This window comes from Solanum tuberosum, unplaced genomic scaffold (genome assembly GCF_000226075.1).
Source record: "Solanum tuberosum cultivar DM 1-3 516 R44 unplaced genomic scaffold, SolTub_3.0 scf00137, whole genome shotgun sequence".
Classification (NCBI taxonomy): Eukaryota; Viridiplantae; Streptophyta; class Magnoliopsida; order Solanales; family Solanaceae; genus Solanum; species Solanum tuberosum.
The window spans coordinates 375,337-387,142 of NW_006239066.1; the positions used below are offsets into that span (position 1 = coordinate 375,337).

General features: G+C 36.3%; 1 protein-coding gene and 1 long non-coding RNA gene across 4 annotated transcripts in view; both read right to left on the minus strand.

Annotated features, from left to right (window-relative positions):
* Positions 1 to 2,615, minus strand: part of LOC102579121 (kinesin-related protein 11-like) — a 15,186-nt gene extending 12,571 nt beyond the window's left edge. Inside the window, exons 1-4 of one of the 3 annotated variants that reach the window (XM_015310768.1) lie at positions 1,933 to 2,615; positions 1,712 to 1,809; positions 1,425 to 1,514; positions 1,075 to 1,127 (exon numbers count right to left, since the gene is read on the minus strand). In XM_015310768.1, coding sequence (XP_015166254.1) covers positions 1,075 to 1,127; positions 1,425 to 1,514; positions 1,712 to 1,809; positions 1,933 to 2,273 — 582 coding nt within the window. In that variant the 5' untranslated portion in view covers positions 2,274 to 2,615. Of the gene's footprint in view, positions 1 to 1,074; positions 1,128 to 1,424; positions 1,515 to 1,711; positions 1,836 to 1,932 lie in introns of all 3 variants that reach the window. The other 2 variants (XM_006352018.2, XM_015310769.1) reach the window with 2 other exon arrangements.
* A 2,305-nt stretch (positions 2,616 to 4,920) lies between these two features.
* On the minus strand, positions 4,921 to 6,636 carry LOC107061482 (uncharacterized). The gene is made up of 2 exons (XR_001474005.1): positions 6,516 to 6,636; positions 4,921 to 5,395 (listed from the first exon to the last, which is right to left on the minus strand). It is a non-coding gene; the product is annotated as an uncharacterized lncRNA (long non-coding RNA).
* Between the last annotated feature and the right edge of the window lie 5,170 nt (positions 6,637 to 11,806).

Genomic DNA, 11,806 nt, shown 5'->3' on the forward strand with positions numbered 1-11,806 from the left:
GGGGGTGGGGGTGGGGGGGAGGATAAAGGATAAAAATGAAGCAATACTTAATTAACCATTAATTTCATCAATGCTACAGACATAAAAATAACACTGTATTCTTAAACTACGTTCTTTTATATATATATATACTGTAGAAATGCACTCAAGGGGGTGGTCTAGTGGCCAATGAAGTGGGTTGAGAACCATGAAGTTCAGGTTCAAACCCCATTAAAAACAAAAACACTAGGTGATTTCTTTCAATCTATTCTAGCCTTGGTAGGCAGAGTAACACGTTGTTGGTGGGAGGTGCCCCGTAAAATATGTCGACGTGCGCGCAAGAGGGCCTGGACACCACGGTTATCAAAAATAAATTATATATAATTGTGGAATCCGGGCCAGCTTGCCTCCTCGACTAATTTTACAAGGTACCTACTACCTCTCACCAGCACAAGTATCGGGTAACTCTATCCACTAAGGATGGGGAAGAAAGCACCTAGTATTTTGCCTCCGCTAGGATTTGAACCTCAAACCTCATGGTTTTCAACCTACTTTATTGACCACTAGTCGGGCCTTACGGCGCTTTTATAAGGATATATCCTTAATCTAATTTGGGGGAGGGGGGATATTCTTGGCAAATGAGGGATCAAAATGAAGTAAATACTAAGTTTGATCGTCCAATTTAAACAATGCAACTGATATTAAAGTAACACAATGTTCTTAAACTAACTTTTTTTTAATAAAGAAATTATTTTTAAATGTGGTGTCAGGACTAGCTCACGTGCACCTCGACTCATTCTATAGGGCATCTGCTACCTCCAACCAGCACAAGTATTGAGTTTCTCTATCCATCAAGGCTTGGACAGATGGGGAAAAATCATTGCTTCCTCTAAAATTTGAACCTACGACCTCATGTATCTCAACTCACTTTCATTGACCACTAGCCCAATGAAATTATAAAGAAATATTCTTAAACTAACTTTGTCAGTGTTAGCAGTTAAATAATCCTAAACTGTTTGTATGGGATGCAGCATAAGTCAGCAAAGCTTCTGTGAAATTCAAGGAAAAAGGAGATATCCCAAAGGAATAACTTACATGCATAGTGTGTGTCTTGCCACTACTTGTAACACCATAAGCAAAAACTGTGCCTGCATAATCAGCAGATCTTGTGTCAATGAAACTGAACTGGAAAATGCAACTCGCTACACTCAAATAAAAAAACTTCAGCCCAAGAATGTAGTCCCTTGGAACTGTGAGTAGTCTAGTACTATCAGTACATTCGGTGGATAGCTCAACTATTGCTAATCACTTGGCAGAGATTAGCTTTCTTCAAACAAGGCCTTTGAACTGAATTATGTAAAACGAAATAACTCATAGACATGTTCTGTCTAGCTCAAAAGCTGACATGCTCGCAGATATTACACGTCAACGATCAATTATCATACCGTTAATGCCTTCCATAGCAGCCTTGACAACGGGTCGCGCAGCTACTTCATAAACATCCTGGGTACTTGTATCAGGTCCAAAAACTTTATCTAGAAATCAGAATATGAAGAAGAAAAAAAAATTAAACTTGGAATAGCCATCATAAAAGGCAATGCCAGTTTCTAAGAAATGATCGGGAAAAATATTTAAACTCCATACTATTCCCGAAATACTAATACACTAAATTTTTCACAGCCAGCAGAATCAAAATCATGAAAAGACTAAAAAAAAATTGGTAGAATTATACCAAAGGCATAAGCTGTTGCAGGATTAAACTCATTGCGCACAATTTTATCACCGTCTGAATACCAAGCACTTTCATCGCCTTTCTGATATTCTCTTTCACTGCCACCACACGATAACACCAAATCCTTACCGCATTGTCAGGAAACTCAATTTCAAACGTCAAAACACCTCCAATAAACCAGTACACAGATCCAAATAAAATGAGCTAGATCTAGTATTTACCTCATTGGCCGAAACCTAACAGTCACAGAAATACTCTCTCCCGATCTGGACATATCCACTGGCTCATTAACCAACAACTCCTCAGCCGAAGGATAATTAACCGGCGAACGATTCCCATGAGCTCGTGAATAAGCTAAATCAGTTCGGTTCCGGCTGGGAGTCATGGATCTGGAGCCAGAGCCAGAGTCAATAAACGATGTGGTTGAAGAAGAGACTGATCGAGGCATAAGACGACCACCATTCATGAAGGAATTTGAAGATGATGAAGACGAAAATGGAGTTGATTGTTTACGATATTGAAAGGGCGAGCTACTTCGTCCTCTAGACGAAGAAGCAGCCATTGACCGCAAAAATAAAAAATAATATTAACCAAATACTTGACTTGGTATCAAAGATAACGTCAAGCAACAATATATGCGTGCGTGTAACCGATCCAAGTTTCAGTTGAAGATGAAGAAGAATGTGTCAGATGTCACATGCTGTGAGTGAATAGGAAAAAGGGGAAGAACATGTTCGATTTCTTTACCTTTTTCAGGCTAAAATGACACTGTGGATGGATAATTTATTGTATCATAATTTATCTTAAACTTCATTTCTTCTCCTTTACAACCAACAACTTCACAGAAGAATGACTTTTTTACATGTGAGAGTGGAAGGAGAACAATAGGCGGTTTGAATTTTATTATACTATACTAGTAGTACATACTAGTTTTTAATTTAAACGTGGAGTGAAATGGTCCGGGACACTCCGTTTGTAGTTGAATTTTTATACTTGGGATTTTGTCATGTGAACTCTTAAAATTACTAAAACACAATATTTTAAGCACGGCTGATTATTGACCGAATTTATGTGACATTGTTATTGCTAAGTTGGAAAAATGCTTAACTATATACGTCTTAAAATTGGTGAATATATTTTTTTGTATTAAAAAAATAACTTAAACTAAGATAGAGAAAAAATTAAACTCTTCGACCCCCACCCCACCCACAATTTTCTTCTTCCTTCCGCCCCCACCGCATGCTCTCCTTCTTCCTTGAAACCACCCGCCACCCTCACCCCACCCCTCCTCCTTCTACTTTTTTTTTTGGTTTCCCACCCCATGTCTGGAGCCCACATTAGAGCTCCGATTAAATCTGAATCGCGCACTGCAGGATTCATTCGGGGGTGGCGCTCCCAGCATAATTTTTTCCATACCCAGGGCTCGAAGTCACCAACAAGATTTTCTCCATACCCAGGGCTCGAACCCGAGACCTCTGGTTAAGGGTTAATCTTCTTCTTAACGCTCCACCCACCCCTCACCCCAACCAATCAAATATTTTATTTCAAAATTCTATTTTGGTTTCTTTAATTTTGAAATTAAAATTTTTTTTCTATGAATCTTGATCGATTTACACATTTCTAAAAGATGGATTTTCGAATCTTGCTTGTGAATTGATAAATTTTAGATAATCTTGAAGCCTTGAGAGTAAAAAAAGAATAGAAAATATTTGCAGGAAAAGGAGGTGAAAATGAGGGATAAGATTGAAAAATTCACCTTCACCTTTATTTGTATGCAGTGTTTTTCTCAAACAAAGTGAATTTTTTTCTATGCAAAAAATTTCTCTTTTGTTGTAAATTTACACCACCCCCAGTCCTTCTACAACACTCTCATCCCTAAAATTTTAGTTTTATGAGTATTTTTTAAATCTTGTAAGAGTTATTGTGAAAAGTAATGGTGTATATTGAAAAGTAAAAAAACTTCATGAAGAAGCTTGAAGAACAATAAATGGATTTTGTGAATTTATGAAATAAAACCAAAATTATGATGAAAAATTATTGAGTTTGTGTTGGTGAACTTTTAGTGTAAAAAATTTCAAGTCAAATAGGAAAAAATTATAACAATTTAACACGAATTTAGTGCTCAATTATGGACAACTATGAAGAACATGATGTTGAAGATTTTCGAAATGTGCAAATTTATTTTTTAAATTTATTTTTAACATTTAATTTTTTATGTGGCATTAAAAATGGCATGAAATTCTGTAAAATGACATGGAATTCCATATGTAAGTGATTGTGCTATGCGCACATACATCGAATGTGAAAGGGGTTTAAAATATTATGTTTTAGTGAGTTTAAGGGTTCAGTTGACAAATTCTAGGGTGAACCTACACCTTAACAAGGGTGATCAGATGAACAACCTTCATCGGAAAATTTTTGTGAGTATATATGTTAAATATCAATATTTTTGGATATATATACTAATTGTTGAACACCCTCGACATAGTAAAGAAAGATAGCCAACTAATTAAGGCTGATCAAATTCGCCTTGTCCTAAAGTATGAACTCCTTTGACGAAAGTCCTAGTTCCGCCACTAGTTGACAAAGTCGTGAGTATAAAGGTCCAACTAACAAACGGGATAAAGTATGAGGGCCTCCCAGGTCATTCCACCTTTTTTTTAAGGTTTAAGTTGATATTTTGTGAAAACATTGAAAAGGATATACTTGTTGTACTTAAGTAAAAGCAACTTATTAAAATTAGTTAACAACATTTTAGTAGTATATTTTTCTTTGGGAAGTGCTAAATGCCCACAAAAGCTTGGCCACAAATGTGCAAAGATCATACTAACATTTCTCTTCCAAAATAAATGAAGTCTTTTTTCTTTTCTTTTCTTTTCTTTTTTAATTAAAGGATATTAAAGTGTTTGTTATTCCAAAAAATTATAATTCAATTACAACATACGTAGCTTTCTTATTCTTATTCTTTTACTGTTAACTCTTTTTTCTTGTCTTCTCTACTAGACTTTCTCTCCAAAAAATATGAATACAACTCGAGAAAACATGAATACAAATGAAAAAAATGTTAGCTCAAGAACATATTAATATAGACGAAGAAGCAATAGATGATCCTACAAACATGTATATGAACCAAGAAAATAGATATGAGTGGGTAAGGGAGGAGTTGTACAAATCTTTAGGAATGACATTAGTTGATAGTTTGATGAATGAAAATGAATAGGTCGATGACGATTTGCACTACAATTTCACCAATGTTGTACATTTAGATGATAAGAGAGATGTCACAACCCAATTTCTCAAGTCATGATGGCACCTACTACACCCCACCAGAAGGTAAGCCTAACCCGTAGCTCGGAGCCATGAGCGACGGACTACCAAGCGGATGCCAACAATAAGAAGTAAGAGCTTAGAACCAAGCAGAGAAAGGATAACCAACAAAAATAATGCAGGAACCATCCCAAGACCTGACATTAGTTAGTAGTTGAGCATCTAATCCAAAATAGGAGTACAAGTCTTTCACAATTATCAGAGAAGTACAGGTTGTCTTTGAATACAATATAAAGACTAAACCTAGCCAAAACAGACAAAAATTGGTAGCTCCAGACGCTAGGAGCTCACCCTAATCTCTGAAATCCTAAGTTGCTCCGCATGACTCCAAATCAACGACAATAACTCAACTGCAATCTGCAGCAATTTGCAGGGGGAAGAAGTATAGTATGAGCACCGAAACGGTACTCAACATGCAACAGCCAACTGAGCTCAGAAGATTACACAAGCATAAACAACAAGTAATAAGGAAAGCATAACATAAGTAATTAAACAAGATATGCTAAGGTATTCAGGAAATAAAGAATAGAAATAGAAAATAAGGGGTAAGAAGTCGAGTCAAGAACGCACCTAGATTGTAAGCCAATAACCTAATCGCAAGAAACTAAGATAACAAGTCAACTGGCTAGTGTTAGGAGGACACACAACCACAATTCTAAAGTCAAAACCTACCAAGTAACAATAAAACAATAGCAAAGAACTGAATATAGTCAAACAATAACCTAACCGGACCTCATAAGCCTGGAAGGTACAAACATCAAACATAACCCAATCGGCCCCCATAAACCAGAGGGTACAAACAACAAACAAGTATATTGGTAATAGGCAATGCATAGGGATGTTGGGTGTGCAACAGGACCATCCAAAACCATAATCATATGACTCCAGTCAATTCCTAGCCCAGCTAGCAAGAGTGACAAATCAATCCAGGCCGCCCAGCCACACAGTCCACTCCCAGGGGCATAAGCCTCCCTGCTAGCAAGAGTGACTCAATGGTGTGTCAACTCCGAAGAGGATCCCAAGTATCAAGGTTGCCCAATCAGTCAGTCCACTCCCAAGGGCATAAGCCACCCAACTAGCAAGAGTGACCCAGGGGTGTAAGTAAAACCAAAAGCATGCAAGAAAGGGCATCGATGCGCCGGATATTCAAGTGAAAACTGAGCACATCCCAGATGCCTCTAATATCTCAAGTAGAAAAAAGAGCACGTCTCTGACGCCTCGTAATCTCAAAAATCAGTAAGTCAAGTGATTCAGGTGGTACAACTCCCGTCAAAACCAGTTTAGAATAAAAATTGAGTAAAATAGTACTTCATAATGAATGATAAATATGCCAATGCATGGGCGGGGATTGTACCACAAAATCCATGAGAATGAGCAAACAATGCAATACATGCATCACCAACATTTAAACAAGGCACTCCAAATTAAATAATTATACAACCACTGAAACCAAGCTACCAAAGCAGAGAGTACTAACCTGGGATCCAACAGGTCCTCGTACATGTCCTTAGGTCCAACAATATAATCATAAGCTCAATAAGGATACAACATGCCCATCACTAATCAACAAGCAAAGGGGTCAAGAAGATACTTCAAATCAATAAAAGAGGGAGAAAACTCGAAGGATGATGCCCTACCCCAATCACGTCGCTCAAGTCCCAGACTGAGCACAGTTAGGACCAACATAGGGCTATGACGAGCCACCAAGGTCACAAGCATCATCGCAAGGAGAACGACCCAAAATAAGCCCTAAATGAAGAAAATTATAACCGCGAGGCAATAAAACACAACTTAAAGCATCTAATGTCCAACCTAGTCTAAGGCAACTGCGAATCAATCCTTACAAGGAAAAGCAAGATCATCTACTCTACAAGTGAACCACGGTCTAAACTAAGGATCCCAACACCTACAATAAACCCAAGGCTCCTATGGAATTAAGTAATGATGGAATAACAAGAGGAAAACTAAATACCTAGAAAATACCATCCAAAATTACATGAAATCTATATGAAGCATTATCTTAGAAGTCCAATCAAGAAGTAAATCGAAGCCTACCTCAAAGCCAAACACGAGCGCTCCCAATCCACCACATATGAGCTATTTGCATCCAAAGCACCTCCGATCACCGCAAAACTATCGAATTATCAAACACAACGTTATTACGAATATTTTGACACTAAAATTGCAACAATTGGAAATGGACCTGAAATTGAGTCAAAATGAAAATGTGGGATCCGCCCTGGGAATCCCAAAGTTGACTCCGTCAAAAGTTACTAATCGACTAACCGATATTGTGATCCAAAATGAGGCTCAATTCCCTGCCCGAAACATCCCAAACCACCACATGCAAAATTAATAAGAAAAGTAAGTTAAGGCAGTAGATTCAATATCAAATTTACCTCAAACAAAGGTTCCTTAACAGATTCTAATCACACATCCACGTAGCCACGCTCCCAATGATCACACAGGAATTCGAATCACTCAAATCGGAGCCCAAATGAGGGAGAAATCGTTATTTGAAAATGAGGGCTTAACGCTGAAATTTCTAGGTATAAATACTTGAAACTGGTCACTAAAAGTTGATTCACTAGAAGTACTAAATTTTGGTCTCTAAAAAGCTTGCACCAGATATCAACACTTAGCTGGTTGCTCAAACTTTGAATTCTCCAATGGGGTGTCTGGGATTTGTTTGGAACCCCGTGCGTGCAGATGAAATATGCTAGCCCATCATTTGACATTCCAAACTCAACGGAACCATCGAAACTTCCATCCGAGGTCGTTTTGATGAAAAGTGGGTCCTACACCCAAGTTCCATTTCACGCTAAAAATCACAAGATGGATCAAAATAAGATTGGAAGCCTAGGGAATCACATGAAAGGTCATTCTAGACTAAACTTGACATTTCGAAGTTAACCGCGCTGACAAAATTCTCATCCGAGCATGTTTACCAAGAATATTGACCAAAGTTAATTCTTGACTTAAGCTTCAAAGTTAAAACGCATAACGGCACAAACTCACACCAGAAATCTCGAGGCTCGAACCAACCATGCCCTTAGCCTAAAATGACCCTTTTGGAGCTGATAAAACCATCAAAATTGCATTCTGAGGCCGTCTTCCTAAACTTTTGATTGAAGTCAACGATTCAAGTTTTAAATGCTCCAAAATATGAAAACTTGCATAAAATTTAAATGAACGACCCGACGATCGAATAAATAACTTGTGGCCTCTATAGGAAAGCTTTAAATGCTGAAAATATCGGAAAACAAAGAAAATGACCTGGAGGGTCATTACAAGAGAAACCAATATAGAATATAATGAAGAAGTTAAGAGTGATGAGGGAACACATTTAAGGAGATGACTTTAAAGAAATTGATGTTGATCGTGAACCATATGATTCTTTCACCGAAAAGGATATGGGTACAGGTCCAATCTCTGAAATATGATTTAGAAATCAAAAAAAATATTTGCATTGTACAAAGAACAAGCACGATTGAATGGTTTTTCTATAGTGAAAAAAGAAATTTTAACAAGATGGGTGGTAACACTGCTAGATATATAACTTATTATTGTAAATTTGTAATAGGGCTAGAAATCGCAAAGCTAAGTATACCATAACGAGTGACAATTGTAAAGTTAGGATCACTATTGTTGTTGATAACTATGATTTTTGCCCTTTTGGCGTGTCTCTTAAGTTGTTAATGAGAACGATCATCATTTTCTCTCTATCATATCTGGATTGATGGCTGGTCATATGTTGATTAATCAATATTTGAAGAGGGGTCTTGTAGCTCACGGTCGATATGAAATTAAACCCTCCAAAATAATTAGACTTGTAGAGGTTTAACGTGGTGGACAACAATTTTGGGTTGCACTCTAAAGGATTGTAGGAATTTTGAAATGCAACAAGGGTATGCACAATCATTGCTTAACTTTTTTCATGAAATGCAAGTGAAATACAAAGTTTTTCTATTCAATAAATGTTTACAACAGGGGAAGGTTGTGAAATGTGGTATGAGTGCATTAACATTATAAGGAAGCTTATGAGCACTTTTGTGATGCTATACGTTTTGATACACTGTATCTTGTGATTCACTACAATATGTCATGTGCTTCATTTGTTGGCATCAATCCCCACAGACAATCGATACTACTAGGATATGCTCTCTTGCCTCATAAAAATATCGTTAGTTACATATTAATTTTTAGTACTTGGCTTGAGGCCATGGAAAACATTCATCTAGGTGCTATGATAACCGATAAGTTCTCGAGCACTAAGCCAATCATTGTGGAAGTGATGTCACATACTATACATAGATATTACATTTGACACATATACTTGAAGTTGCCTCTTTACTAGTTTTCTGATTCTAAAATTGCACGTGAAAAATTCAAGTTCATGGTCCTTGATAGTATTAGTGTTGAAAACTTTGAAATAAGATGGACAAAATATATTACAAAGTATGATTTGCAAACAAGATATTGATTCAACAACCTATACATTGAGAAGGAGAAATGAGTTCAAGCGTATCCTGATGTGTTTTTTTGGACTGGTATGCTATTTACACAAAAAATAAGGGTATGTATGAATTTTTTTAATGGATATATTTTCGGTGAAAGCACCTTAAAGTTGTTTGTGCATCAATACAAGTTAGCTATAAGAGTTAAGCATGAGAAAGAGTTGGAAGTGGAAGGGATTTCATATTGTAAGTGAGTCATTGTTCAAGTGGGAGAAATAAGTAATTCAATGTTACACTCACACAATGTATTAATTTTTCAAGATGTAGTTAAAGAAAATAGTATCATTGTGAATCAGCACCCCACTAATCATGAATGTATCTCCGATATTGAAAAATCATAATTAGTGATTATTCAGTTATACATAAAAATGATTAAAAATTTCAATAGAATACATAATTGAATATAGGCCTAGAGGTGATTGTTTTAATTGTAGTTGTAAACGGTTTAAGTCTAGAGGTATATTTTGTTGTCATATATGCTCAAGATTTTGGCACACAAAAAGATTGTTAAAATTGATGAAAGGTATATATTGACTAGGAGGAGAAAAGATGTTATTCGACCCCGTTTGAAAAATTGATTCTTTTGGAGAGGTTACCCATATATGAATCTTAAGTAAAAGACATATGGGGACATGCTGATGTGTTTTGATCAGGCTTGTGATATAACATTGGACATTGTCGTGCAAGTTCTTTATGTTAAGCATTATTTAAAGAAAATTGTGCATGATCTTCAAAACTGGACCGATGAGATGATTGTGGCAGACCCCGACTTGAATGACATAAATCAAACTAAAGGTACAATTATGTGAGAGCCCCAATACATTTGTTCATGTGGCATGCCACACACAATTCGAAGTAGAAGAAAAATCAAATATCACTTTCCAAGTTCACAGTTGCATATGGATTCAGAGCTAGTTATCATGGAAGAACTAGTGTTAGGGTTGGTGAAAAGGGTGGTGGAAATCATGGTGGCATAGGTAGTGCTAGAACCAGTCAACACAAAAGTAGAGGTAACAGGTTAGGCAGAGGTACAATTATAGAACATGATTCGCTTGTTGATAATGAGGTATACTTTTGCTTCTATAATTGATTTATAATTTAAATATATTTATTTTGTTATAGTGTTTTCTTGATTTAAACTTAGTAAATTAACACTACACTATCACAAGGGACCTTGTTTGATCTATTTATTGATCAAAACATGGAGTTGTAAGAGCTGATGCAGTTGTGTGTTACAAAATGTTGCACTTGTTCCTACTGCAATTTCATTATTTTATGCTAGTAATTTCTTGATTATGAATTATGAAATTTTTGTTTGCAACACTTTGTCATTTGCTCTTATTTATTATACATAAAACTATGCGTTTGGTACTAAAAGGTACACAATTTGATCATTATGAATTGAAACACACTCCCTAAAAATTCATACCATAAAGGATAGTTTGCCGATAACTCATAATGTTTTAGAAATAAACATTCACCTAGCCAAAGTGGCAACTCAAGTCTTAACATGAACAACTGAAAAATGAAAAGACTCATGAACTAGTGTCTATCTATCTATGAATCCACTACTAACTTAGATGGACATCAGGACAATACCCACAACATCCTAATTAAATTAACATGATAAAGCAAAATAAAGGGATCCTCCGAAAACAAGGAGGCTCACCAACAACTCTGAAGCTCAACTGGATCAACGAAGCACTGGATGTTGATCCTGGTTACTTGTATCTGCATCTTAAGAGATGCAGGCCAAATAGGGTCAGTACATGGAATATACGAGCATGAGAGGGGAAATCTAAACAAGACATAAGTTTGAACTGGAATCTGAAAGAAACACTTACCTTATCTCAACTTAACTCAGGGATACTCAACTCAATGCAGTATAAAAACGACAATAAAGATGCAGTTTATATAAGGCATTTAAAATAATAAATAAAAACTCAATGTATTTAAAAATACAATGTACTTAGTTTGTATGCAAGGATACAATATGAACTTTGTTTGTATATGAAAATACAAAGTAAACTCTATGTATATAAGAATACAAAATATCTCTGTGAGAGTTTCTCTAACCGCCAACCATCACTATGTGCTATGTGATGATATATCGTCTAACCCATCTGCCAGAGTCGTCCTATACTTTGCCGAGGTATAGAACCTACTACTAAGTGGATTCACTAGTCTATGCTAAAAGCATTAAGGAATCATCTAAAAAGTATGACACTTTCTACCCACGTTGGCTACATGG